At 51.7% G+C, this 13,652-nt stretch overlaps 1 protein-coding gene across 2 annotated transcripts in view; it reads left to right on the forward strand.

Moving 5' to 3' along the window:
• Positions 1 to 1,409: 1,409 nt before the first annotated feature.
• LOC119969228 (rho GTPase-activating protein 6-like) overlaps positions 1,410 to 13,652 on the forward strand; it is a 782,573-nt gene continuing 770,330 nt past the window's right edge. For both annotated transcript variants that reach the window (XM_038802556.1, XM_038802557.1), the window contains exon 1: positions 1,410 to 1,971. In XM_038802556.1, coding sequence (XP_038658484.1) covers positions 1,435 to 1,971 — 537 coding nt within the window. In that variant the 5' untranslated portion in view covers positions 1,410 to 1,434. The remainder of the gene's footprint in view (positions 1,972 to 13,652) is intronic.

The following is a 13,652-nucleotide window of genomic DNA, read 5'->3' on the forward strand; positions in this document are numbered from 1 at the left end:
GCCAGGGACCCTGCCTGCCCTGCCAGGGACCCTGCCCGGGACCCTGCCTGCCCTGCATGGGACCCTGCCTCCCCTGCCCAGGACCCTGCCTTCCCTGCCCGGGACCCTGCCTGCCCTGCCCGGAACCCTGCCTGCCCTGCCCGGGACCCTGCCTGCCCTGCCCGGGACCCTGCCTCCCCTGCTCGGGACCCTGCCTGCCCTGACCGGGACCCTGCCTCCCCCGACCGGGACCCTTCCTGCCCTGCCCGGGACCCTGCCTTCCCTGCCCGGGACCCTGCCTGCCCTGCCCGGGACCCTGCCTTCCCTGCCCGGGACCCTGCCTGTCCTGCCCGGGACCCTGCCTGCCCTGCCCGGGACCCTGCCCGGGACCCTGCTTCCCCTGCCCGGAACCCTGTCTCTCTCTCTCTCTCACTCCTTCCTGTGACAGTCCCGCTCTCAGCTCCGCCTCGGGATATTTCACACTGTACCCCAATACATGTACCGGGTCTGGGAGGGAGGGAGAGAGGTCATTCCCTTCTGGACCTTGGCAATTGTTGATTTGATGGTGAGCGCTTCCCTCTGCCAACCCGGGTTCCGGGTCTTGGGGGCTGGGTTGTGGGGACTGGGCTCTGGGGGCTGGGCTGGGCTCTGGGGGCTGAAGGCTGGGCCCTGGGGGCTGTGCTCTGGGGGCTGGGCTGGGCTCTGTGGGGCTGGGCTAGGCTCTGTGCGGCTGGGATGGGCTCTGGGGGATGAAGGCTGGGCTCTGGAGGCCGGGCTCTGGGGGCTGGGCTCTGGGTGCCGGGCTCTGGGGGCAGGGCTCTGGGGGCTGAAGGCTGGGCTCTGGGGCTGGGCTGGGCTCTGGGGGCTGGGGTCTGGGGGCCGGGCTCTCGGGGCTGGGCTCTGGGGGCCGGGTTCTGGGGGCCGGGCTCTGGGGGCCGGGTTCTGGGGGCCGGGCTCTGGGGGCCGAGCTCTGGGGACTGGACTCTTGGGGCTGGGCTTTGGGGGCTGGGCTGGGGGGCTGGGCTCTGGGGGCTGGGGTCTCGGGGCTGGGCTCTGGGGGCCGGGCTCTGGGGGCTGGGGCCCGGGCTCTGGGGGCTGGGCTTGGGGCTGGGGGGCGGGCTCTGGGGGGCTGGGCTGGGGGGCGGGCTCTGGGGGGCTAGACTGGGGGCGGGCTCTGGGGGGCTGGGCTAGGGGGCGGGCTCTGGGGGGCTGGGCTAGGGGGCAGGCTCTGGGGGCTGGGCTTGGGGCTGGGGGCTGGGCTCTGGGGGGCTGGGCTGGGGGGCGGGCTCTGGGGGGCTGGGCTAGGGGGCTAGGCTGGGGGCGGGGGGGGGGCTGGGCTAGGGGGCTGGGGGGCGGGCTCTCTCTCATGGGGCCACGCTGATTCCCTGTCAAAACGCAGAGGAACGTCAAACTTACACCAGCGGCTGGGCGCAGAAAGAAACTCTCCCCCCAGTGATGTCTACGCAAGGACTGTACCAAGGTGGGGCTGGTGCTGCTGGAGGAGGTGGAGGTGGATGGTTAAACACTGTGTTCTTTTGCTCCTCACCGTCAGCAAAGACCATGTCGAAGAGAAAGCTGCGCCAGACCAGAAGCTTGGACTCGGCCATTATCAGAGGCTACGGCACCGACACCGAGCTGGCAGCGGATGATTTCGATGTCCCGGGGACGTCCTGCCTGAGGTCCAAGTACCCGAGTGTCAGCAGCCCGCTGTCCCCGCGCAGCTCGGCCGAGAGTCTGGCCGCCTGTCGCTCGCCGCGATACAGGCAGTGCCCCCGCGCCCCGCTGGAAAAATCCCTCTCCACCCACTTCAGCTTCGACTCCGACTTCAGATCGGCAGGTGTGAAAAGGACCGCCACCTGGGACCTCTCCTTGCTCCCCAAGAATCAAGCCCAGATCCCCGGGGCCAGCAATACCATCTTCTCACCCAGAAAGTGGCTGCAGAGGAAGCCACACCAAGCCAACAGCGAGTCCTACATCGTTTGGAGATCAGAGGTAGGCACTGAGAATTGAACTTTTGTAAATATGCACATCCCAGATACCCGCTTCTGTGTGAGGGGTTTGATATTTGTTTAATGGGCAAACTAGGTCACTTTTTGAGGGGTGGCATTGCTTTGCTCGGCGGTGAGTTGAACTTTTGGCTTCGTTCTGGTCGCGAATGACGAGTTGAGCGGAGGCTTGTGCAGGTAGAACTGGGAATGAGTGAACCCAATGCATATAGTACAATTCTCACCAAATACCTCCAAACTACACAGGTAACTGGTGCTGTCTGCAATACACCAAATACAATTGGCCCTGTGAAGACACTGCTGGTACTTTTGTCTTTTGAAGAGCAAATGTAATTCTGGGTACAACTCCAAACAACAGCTGACAGTTATTCGACCAAACAGTTATTACTCTTTCACCAATTGCTTTGTAAATGGTGATGACATTATCAGGTGCCCTGAAATAGAAGGCTTCCCGGTTAACAATACGGCAGGACTGGGTCAACGGGTGTGGATATTAACCCAAGGCTGGCTCAACGGGAGTGGACATTAACCCAAGGCTGGTTCAGCGGGAGTGTACATTAACCCAAGGCTGGTTCAGCGGGAGTGTACATTAACCCAGGGCTGGTTCAGCGGGAGTGTACATTAACCCAGGGCTGGTTCAGCGGGAGTGTACATTAACCCAGGGCTGGTTCAGCGGGAGTGTACATTAACCCAGGGCTGGGTCAACGGGAGTGGACATTAACCCAGGGCTGGTTCAGCGGGAGTGTACATTAACCCAGGGCTGATTCAGCGGGAGTGTACATTAACCCAGGGCTGGTTCAGCGGGAGTGTACATTAACCCAGGGCTGGGTCTATGGGAGTGGACATTAACCCAGGGCTGGGTCAACGGGGTGGACATTAACCCAGGGCTGGTTCAGCGGGAGTGTACATTAACCCAGGGCTGATTCAGCGGGAGTGTACATTAACCCAGGGCTGGTTCAGCGGGAGTGTACATTAACCCAGGGCTGGTTCAGCGGGAGTGGACATTTACCCAGGGCTGGGTCTAGGGCAGTGGACATTTACCCAGGGCTGGGTCAACGGGGTGGACATTAACCCAGGGCTGGGTCAATGGGAGTGGATATTAACCCAGGGCTGGGTCAACGGGGTGGACATTAACCCAGGGCTGGTTCAACGGGAGTGTACATTAACCCAGGGCTGGGTCAACGGGGTGGACATTAACCCAGGGCTGGTTCAGCGGGAGTGTACATTAACCCAGGGCTGGGTCAACGGGGTGGACATTAACCCAGGGCTGGTTCAACGGGAGTGTACATTAACCCAGAACTGGGTCAACGGGGTGGACATTTACCCAGAGCTGGGTCAACGGGAGTGGACATTTACCCAGGGCTGGGTCAACGGGAGTGTACATTAACCCAGGGCTGGGTCAACTAGCGTGGACATTAACCCAGGGCTGGGTCAACGGGAGTGTACATTAACCCAGGGCTGGGTCAATAGGAGTGGACATTAACCCAGGGCTGGGTCAACGGGGTGGACATTAACCCAGGGCTGGTTCAGCGGGAGTGTACATTAACCCAGGGCTGGTTCAGCGGGAGTGTACATTAACCCAGGGCTGGTTCAACGGGAGTGGACATTAACCCAGGGCTGGTTCAGCGGGAGTGTACATTAACCCAGGGCTGGGTCAATAGGGTGGACATTAACCCAGGGCTGGTTCAGCGGGTGTGTACATTAACCCAGAGCTGGGTCAACGGGGTGGACATTAACCCAGAGTTGGGTCAACGGGAGTGGACATTTACCCAGGGCTGGGTCAACGGGAGTGGACATTAATGCAGGGCTGGGTCAATGGGAGTGGATATTAACCCAGGGCTCGGTCAACTAGTGTGGACATTGACCCAGGGCTGGGTCAACAGGTGTGGACATTAACCCAGGGTTGGGTCAACGGGAGTGGACATTAACCCAGGGCTGGTTCAGCGGGTGTGGTCATTAACCGATGGCTGGGTTAACGGAAGTAGACATTAACCCAGGGTTGGGTCAACAGGTGTGGTCATTAACCAGGGCTGGGTCAACAGGGTGGACATTAACCCAGGGCTGGGTCAGCGGGAGTGGACATTTACCCAGGGCTGGGTCAACGGGAGTGGACATTAATGCAGGGCTGGGTCAATGGGAGTGGACATTTACCCAGGGCTGGGTCAACTAGTGTGGACATTAACCCAGGGCTGGGTCAACGGGGTGGACATTAACCCAGGGCTGGTTCAGCGGGAGTGTACATTAACCCAGGGCTGGGTCAGTGGGAGTGTACATTAACCCAGAGCTGGGTCAACGGGGTGGACATTAACCCAGAGTTGGGTCAACGGGAGTGGACATTTACCCAGGGCTGGGTCAACGGGAGTGGACATTAATGCAGGGATGGGTCAATTGGAGTGGCTATTAACCCAGGGCTGGGTCAACTAGTGTGGACATTGACCCAGGGCTGGGTCAACAGGTGTGGTCATTAACCAGGGCTGGGTCAACGGGGTGGACATTAACCCAGGGCTGGGTCAACGGGGTGGACATTTACCCAGAGCTGGGTCAACGGGAGTGGACATTTACCCAGGGCTGGGTCAATGGGAGTGGACATTTACCCAGGGCTGGGTCAACGGGAGTGGACATTAATGCAGGGCTGGTTCAGCGGGAGTGGACATTAATGCAGGGCTGGGTCAATGGGAGTGTACATTAACCCAGGGCTGGGTCAACTAGTGTGGACATTAACCCAGGGCTGGGTCAACGGGGTGGACATTAACCCAGGGCTGGTTCAGCGGGAGTGGACATTTACCCAGGGCTGGGTCAACGGGAGTGGACATTAATGCAGGGATGGGTCAATGGGAGTGGATATTAACCCAGGGCTCGGTCAACTAGTGTGGACATTGACCCAGGGCTGGGTCAACAGGTGTGGACATTAACCCAGGGTTGGGTCAACGGGAGTGGACATTAACCCAGGGCTGGTTCAGCGGGTGTGGTCATTAACCGATGGCTGGGTTAACGGAAGTAGACATTAATCCAGGGTTGGGTCAACAGGTGTGGTCATTAACCAGGGCTAGGTCAACAGGGTGGACATTAACCCAGGGCTGGGTCGACAGGGTGGACATTAACCCAGGGCTGGGTCTATGGGAGTGGATATTAACCCATGGCTGGGTCAACGGGAGTTGACATTAACCAGGGCTGGGTCGATGGGAGTGGATATTAACCCATGGCTGGGTCAACGGGAGTTGACATTAACCAGGGCTGGGTCAACAGGGTGGACATTAACCCAGGGCTGGGTCAACGGGGTGGACATTAACCCAGGGCTGGGTCAACGGGAGCTGACATTAACTAGGGCTGGGTCAACGGGAGTGGATATTAACCCAGGGCTGGGTCAACGGGAGTTGACATTAACCCAGGGCTGGTTCAGCGGGAGTGGATATTAACCCATGGCTGGGTTAACGGAAGTGGACATTAACCCAGGGCTGGGTCAATGGGAGTGGATATTAACCCAGGGTTGGGTCAACAGGTGTGGTAATTAACCCATGGCTGGGTTAACGGAAGTGGACATTAACCCAGGGTTGGGTCAATGGGAGTGGATATTAACCCATGGCTGGGTTAACGGAAGTGGACATTAACCCAGGGCTGGGTCAATGAGAGTGGATATTAACCCATGACTGGGTTAACGGAAGTGGACATTAACCCAGGGTGTTTCAGCAGCCTGTCATTTCAACAGTTTATATTTTGAGGCTTGCCTACTTCTTCAAGCTGATTTCCCCAGATGATGCCATGGAATCTCACTGCTATAGTGAGTGCAATTAACAGGATGCCCCAGTTAATCATAACTCTTTTTAATAGTTCATGTTAAAGGTTTTTCCTGATTATATATTTAATTTATTCTAATATGGGATGCAGGCATTGCTGGCAAGGCCAGCATTTGTTGTCCATCCCTAGTTTCCCTTGAAATGAGAGGAATGTTAAGAGTTACTGAGACTAGGTTTATATTCTAGATTTATTAATTAAATTTAAATTCCACCAGCTGTTGTGGGTCTCTGGATTACTAATCCAGTGATTTTACCAATGTGCCACCGCCTCCCCTTAATATGTTGAAATTATGCCTATTTGGGAGGAGGGGGGCTGCAAGGCCCAGTCTAAAACTCAACAGGGCGATATAAAGTGATGATTGAAAAACAATCTGAGGTTACTCTGAGAGATAAATACATTTTTTCTATTGAATGCCTTGACTATCGGTGGCATGTGACATGTCTGGAGATCGTTCACTTACCAACAAGAGACCAATATATTCCTAATGCAGGTGCTCATGCCAGAATTGTTTCATGAGTGTTGATCATGCATTTATGTGTGTGACCGTTTTTTGTATCAAAGTGTTTGAAAGTCCTAGCGGCTGCTAAAATCTTTTGTAGGCAACAACTTAAATCTATGCCCTTTTACATGCCATATCTTAATAAATATATTCTACTAGTGCAAAATGATTTTATGTGTCCCTTGGATGCAATTTACAGTTTTTTATGCCGGAGAGATATGAAGGATCCAATCCAGTGATCTTGGGCTTCGATTAAACAGTGAGAGGCCAACATTTGGGTGAAAGGGCCATGAATTAATCATAATGCCATGTCCAATGGAAACTCATTTGTCACTGAGAAAAAGAATCCAATCTAAAGTGATGTATACAATTAGTAAAAGTAAAATCACATTATTTATGTATCTGATGTGAAATGTATTTGATCAGATAAGTTCTGATAATTTGAAGATGTTAAAAACATCAGCTTTAGTACAAAACATTGGAATTTCCACTCTAGCCTGTTTTAGTGCTGTGCTGTCCTTGTATTGTCCTGATTCTCCTGTTTGTATCAGATTTGCAACCACGGAGCATCTACTACAATATGTCACAGGGTTTTAACATAGTGTAAAGGTGGTCATGAGAAAAGTTTCAGCAATGTTATGTCAACTGTGAGAAACACCCAACCCCCCCCCCTAATAGAAAGACTGTCCACCATCTACAAGGCATAAGTCAGGAGTATAATGGAACACTCTCCACTTGCCTGGATGAGAGCAGCTCCAACAACATTCAAGAAGCTTGACACCATCCAGGACAATGCAGCCTGCTTGATTGCTCCCCCTTCCACAAATATTCTAAAAACCTTCCACCGCTGATGAACATTGGCAGCCATGTCTACCATCTACAAGATGTAGTGCACTAGCTCACCATGGTTCCTCAGACAGCACCTTCCAAACCCACTACTCTACCATCTAGAAGGACAAGAGCAGTAGATACTTGGAAACCCCACCACCTGGAGGTTCCTCTCCAAGTCAGTCAGCACCCTGACTTGGAAATATATCACCGTTCCTTCATTGTTGCTGAGGCAAAATCCTGGAACTCCCTTCCTAACGGCACAGTGAGTGTACCTACACCTCAGGGACTGCAGCGGTTCAAGAAGGCAACTCACCACCACCTTCTGAAGGGCAACTAGGGATGGGCAATAAATGCTGGCATAACCAGCGACGCCCACATCCCGTAAAATGAATTAAAAAAAACAATCCATTTATAGAACCTGACCATCAAAGCATTGGGTAGAAGGAACATTTTGAGATCTACAACGCCAAAGGTTGTGTCTTTCACAACCTTAAGCTGTTTCAAAGAATATTCCAGCCAAGGAATTACTTTTGAAATGTGGTCCTGGTCCCACAGCAATGATCAGGGCCGGAATTCTCCCGCCGTTCACTGGCAGTGAGATTGTCTGGTCCCACCAGAGTTTCCTGGCAACGTGGGATGGCTTCAATGGGAATTTCCATTGACAGCGGCGGGAGCAGAGAATCTCGCCACCAAGCAATGTCATTTCGCCTTCTGCTGCCGGGAAACACATGGCTAGGAGGCTAGAGAATTCAGCCCCAGGTTATCGGATTGTAGGTCTTGGTTGGAGGATAAATGTTTGGCAGGGTACTGGGATATACTAGTGCAATGGGATTTTTTTACTTAGACCTGAGGGAGCAGGCAGTGCCTTGGTTTATTGTTTCATTTGAAAGACAGCACCTCCAACACTGCAAGCAATCCCTTGATACTTTACTGGAGTGTTAGCTTAGACTATGTGCTCAAGACTCTGGAATAGGACTTGAACCAACAACCCTTCTGACGCTGAAGTAAGAGTGCTATCACTGAGTCACATCTGACAAACTACAGATGGAAACAACTCTGAATGATCATGATATAGTAATCACACAACATTGAAGTTTATTGGCTGAAGTACAATATTTCCTATTATATACATTGATTTAATAAGCCTGGATTCAACTTTACTATTCATCATTCCAAATATAAATAGGAGCCGAGTATTGCCAATGAATACAACAAATGTTACTGAGTCTTGTGAACAAATAGCACTGTCTGAAACACTTTTCAGCACAGCTATGGGATCCTGACGGCATGCTGTAACCATGGTTTTGTTATTTGCTTAAAGCTATAGGTTGTCTACCAATAAATGTTGAATAAATTTAAGATCCAACTGTACCAAAAGAAAGGTGAAAGGGATAATTTTCACACAAAGGACGTCTGATTTACAATTTAAGCTACTCGGGGATAAATGGGCTGGAGAGTCAATTGGCAATCTGGTTTTGGGGGATATGGGGACATGGTGGGTGCGAGAAAATGGTCTGTCAAACAAAAAATTATGACTCTTTTGCACTTAATGACCTCCTCCTGACTCTAAAAATGTTTGACTTGAAATTACATCTTGGGATGCCATCACACAAATACTTGAAGTAACAGTCTGAAATTCCTCTTTGTTCTTTTAGTAGATGAGTGAATCCGTCTCAGTTAATGAGTTAACATCTCTGCTACGGATCGTGGGATACTACTCTTGTATATTTCTGAAATTCTTTTCTCTGTTATTTTATTTAACTGTTTAAATTAATAGGTTATCTCCTTTGTTAAGACAGGAGGAAATGCAGATGGATGAACTGTGTGAGCATATAGTAACCCATGGTGAACACAGGGGGCCTTTATGATCTCTCATTTTAACATCGAAACATGATTGAAAATCAGATTTAATTCTATTACAAATATCTTAAAAGTAAACTATGAAGTCAATACAGGGTTGCCAGCTCTCCAGGATTGCCCTGGAATGTTCAGGAGCTAATGATTAGATGGCTTCCGATGGAGGCCATGGTGTGAGTGATCGCACAGAGGGCATCTCCTTCTTGAAGGCATAGAAAAGAACTCTTTTTACACGAAAATGGGGGTAACTTCGGAAAAGTGTAGCTGAAGGTCGGAGGAGAAGTTCCTCCCCCCCCGGACATGGCACATCTGCTGGTTATAAAACCCGGCAGAAGAAGGTGAAAGACCTAGCTAAGGAGTTGGGACGAGACCTGTGACGCAGCAGCTGTTGGAAAGATGGTAGATTCGGAAGGGTCAGTGCAAGTTGGAAAACCTCAGATGGAACAGTTGATGGCTTTCATCAGGGGAGAGTTCCGTCAGCAAAGGAAAGAGATGCAGGAGGACAATTCGAAGGCCATTGAAGGGGCAGTGGCATCCCTGAAGGGCTCGATGGAAAGGGTTGAAAAGTGTTTGGTGGCACAGGAGTCGCAGATCCGAGAGATGAAGCGGGTGAGGTCGGGCCACAGGGATCGGTGGTGGCATTGGAGATGGAGGTGGGACTCTTTGGACTCGTTTGCAAGATGCTGAGAGCAAATATAGCAGAGCAGAAGAACAGGTCGAGAAGGCCGAACCTGCGTACCGTCAGCCGGCCTGAAGGTGTGGAAGGCACGAGTGCCACAAGATCCATCTCGAGGATGCTGGCATGGCTGTTGGCGGAGGGCATGTTGGACAAGGCCCCCGAGGTGGATAGAGACACGTGTCTCTGAAGCAGAAGCCAAGAGTGGAGGAGCCGCCGCGGGCGGTGATTGTAAGATTCCACAAGTTTGTGGAAAAAGAGAAGATCCTGCAGTGGGCCACAGAGATGCAGAATTGCGAATGGGAGGGGAACATGGTCCAAATATACCAGGACATTGGTGCAGAATTGGCAAAACAGCATGCTGGATGCAATAGGGCCAAGGCGGTGCTGTAGCAATGGCAGATCTGGCCCCCCAACTAATTTCACCACCCCCTGGCACCCCCCGCGATTCTCCCACCCCCTGCTCGGAAGAATCGCCGGTCGCCGTTTTTCATGGCGACTGGCGATTCTCCGACCCGGATGGGCCGAGCGGCCTGCCATTCGCGATCGTTTCACGACGGCGGCAACCACACCTGGTCACTGCTGTCGTGAAATTGCCATGAGATGCCCGTTTTGGGGCTTGTAGGTGGCTTGGTGGGGAATGAGCACCACAACTGTGCTCGGGAGGGGACAGGCCCGCGATCGGTGCCCACCGATCGTCGGGCCGGCGTCTCAATCGGACACACTATTTCCCCTCCGCAGCCCTGCAAGATCAAGCCGCCACGTCTTGCGGGGTGGCTGAGGGGAAGACGGCCATCATGCATGCGCGGGTTCGAGCTGTCAGCTATCGTGACGTCAGCTGCGCATGCGCGGGTTGGAGCCGACTAACCTGCGCATGCGCGGCTGACGTCACATAGGCGCCGCCGTCGCGCCATTCTCGGCGTGCCGCCTTGACGCAAGAGTCAAGGCCCGGCGGCCGAGAATAACGGAGTGCCGCTCCTAGCCCCCCCGGGTGGGGGTGAATTCGGTGAGAGGAGCGGCCTCCGAGGCCGTCGTGAAACCCGGCCGAGTTCAGGACGGCCTTCACGATTTTTCCCGGGAGCGGAGAATCGCACCCCTTATTCCGGAAGCGGGATACGATTATCTCAGAGTTTGTGTGGGCAGGGAGGGTGCTAAGGGTAAAGATGACCTTGTTACAGCGGCAGAGGCGGAAAGGGGGGGGGGGGGGGGGGCGTTGCCAAGTCTTCTGCACTATTACTGGGCAGCAAACGTGGAGAATGTGAGGCGGTGGGGTGAAGGAGAGGGGGCAGAATGGGTTTGCATGGAGGAAGAATCCTGTAGGGGGTCCAGTCTGAGGGCCAAAGTGACGGCGGTGTTGCCACTGGCGCCAAGGAAATACATGGAGAGTCCAGTGGTGCAGTCCATAGTGAAGGTCTAGAACCAGTTGAGGGAGCACTTTAGGATAGAGGGGATATCACTGTTAACGCTGCCGTGCGACGCCACGGATTTGAGTCGGGGGTGGGGGGGTGGGTACACAAACTGTATGTATGGGAAGTGGAGAAAAGAGGGGCTGGTTAAAGTGAGGGATCTGTACCTGGAAGAGAAGTTTGCCAGCATAGATGAACTGAAGGAGAAGGTACAGCTCCCGAGAGGAAGTGAGTTTCAATACTTGGAGGTACGGGACTTCGCATGGAAGGTTTGGAAAGAGTTCCCCAAGCTACCGAAGTATGCCCTGCTGGAGCGACTGCTGCTTCCAGACGTGGAAAGAAAGGGCAGGATGGGAGACATAGATGAGCGGTTAGGAGAGCAGGGAGGTGAGCGACGTAATGAGGGGTTCAGTGAAGGGTTTTGAGGCAAGGTGGGGGATGTTCGTTGCCATGTTTGAGGAGTTGTTTGTCACTGGGGGGGGGGGGGGGATGGTGGAAATGGGGGAATAACTGTACAAACTGTATGACTGTGTGTTTTAGGAGTATGTTCCCCAGACTATTCATGTTTTGTTACCATTTGAATAAGTTTGAAACAAAATACATTTAAAAAAAAAAGGAATTTAAGATTACTCTGAAGTATAATGTTACCACCAACCCAGGAGAAAAATCTCAGGAGTTGTGGCGCAAAAAATTAAAACTATTTCTTCTTACAGTTTTCTTTATTGGTTGGATACCATTACATAAATACTTAATGCATTAGCTTGATATTCTTTGTTATTTTAATAAATGGAAATGGATAAAGTAGATGCATGAGTAAGGTTGCCAATACTTGAGTGGATAAGTCACCAGATGCAGATGGGATGCATCCCATGTTGCTGAGGGTAGTAAGAGTATAAATTATGGAAGTGCTGGTCAGAATCTTCCACTTCTCCTGAGATGGGGGATTAATGTCAAAGGGTTGAAGGATAGCAAATATTGTACCCTTGTTCAAGAAAGAGAAGAAGGATTAATGTGGTAATTATAGGCCAGTCAGTTTCATGTTGGTGGTGGGGAAGATTTTAGAAACAATAATTTGGAAGAAAATTAATAGATACTTTGACTGGGGTGGGCTAATATAGGAGAACCAGCAAAGTTTTATTCAGAGCAAATAAAAGTAGAAAATGCTGGAACTGATGAAAGGTCATTGACTTGAAATGTTGGGTGAGATTCTCTGGCCTTCCCCCCCGTGGTGTGTTTCTCAGCAGCGGGAGGTGGCCCGCCATTGGCCGATGATGGAATCTTCTGGCCCCGCCACCGTCAATGGGATTTCCCATTGAATCCACCCCATGCCGTCGGGAAACTGTGGCGGGGGTGTGCCATCGGTGGGACTGGAAGATCCTACCGGTGGGAACAGCCGGAAGATCTCACCTGTGAACTCTGACCATAGGTGCTGTGAGACCTACTCAGCATTTCCTGTTTCTATTTCAGATTTCCAACATTTTCAGTATTTTACTTGTACTGAGAGCAAATCGTGTTTGACTCACTTGAGTGGGTTTTTTGATGAGGTAACAAAGAGAGTGGCTGAGGGCACTGCAGTTGTTAACAGGATCACAGAATGGCCACAGCACAGAAGGGAGCCATTTGGCACACCGTGTCTGCGCCAGCTCTTCAAAGGAGCAATTCACCAGTGCCATTCCCCTGCCTTCTCCCCATAGCCCTGTACATTCTTCCTTTCCAGATGATAATCCAATACCTTTTAAAATGCCTCGATTGACCTGTCTCCACCACACTGTCAGGCAGTACCTTCCAGATCCCAAACACTTGCTGTGCGAAAAGTATTTCCTCATGTCTCCATTGCTTCTTTTCCCAATTATCTCAAACCTCTGCCTTCTTATTTTTGATCCTTCCACCAATGGGAACACATTTTCCTGTATCTGCTCTGTCCACATTCCTCGTGATTTTGTATACCTCTATCAAATTTCCCCTCAACCTTATCTTGCCCAAGGCAGAAAGTCCCAACAACTGTGGTCTACTTAACTGAAGTTCCTCATTCCTGGAACCATTTTGGTGAATCTTTTCTGCATGCTCTCTAATGCCTTCGCATTTTTCCTAAAGTGTGCTGCCCAGCACTAGACATAATACTCCCAGTTAAGGCCAAACTAGTATTCTGTATAAGTTTAACATAACCTCCTTACTTTTGTACTCTATGCCCCTATTTTTAAAGCCAAGAATGCTGTATACTTTATTAATCATGCTCTCAACTAAGAATTGTGGTAAATGACATTTTTTGTACTGCAAGGACATGTTAGGTGGAATTTTCTGAGTGTCAGTACTAGGACTCCTATTATTCTTGATGACTTGTACTATAGTATCATAGGATTTAGAGTGCAGAAGGAAGCCATTCGGCCCATCGAGTCTGCACCGGTCCTTGGAAAAAGCACTCAACCTAAGCCCACTCTTCCAACCTATCCCCATAACCCCACCTAACCTGCACATCTTTTGAATGTGGGAGGAAACCGGAGCACCCGGAGGAAACCCACGCAGACACAGGGAGAACATGCAGACTCCGCGCAGACAGTGAGCCAAGGTGGGAATCGAACTTGGGACTCTGGAGCTGTGAAACA

Source organism: Scyliorhinus canicula, chromosome 7, assembly GCF_902713615.1.
Source record: "Scyliorhinus canicula chromosome 7, sScyCan1.1, whole genome shotgun sequence".
Classification (NCBI taxonomy): Eukaryota; Metazoa; Chordata; class Chondrichthyes; order Carcharhiniformes; family Scyliorhinidae; genus Scyliorhinus; species Scyliorhinus canicula.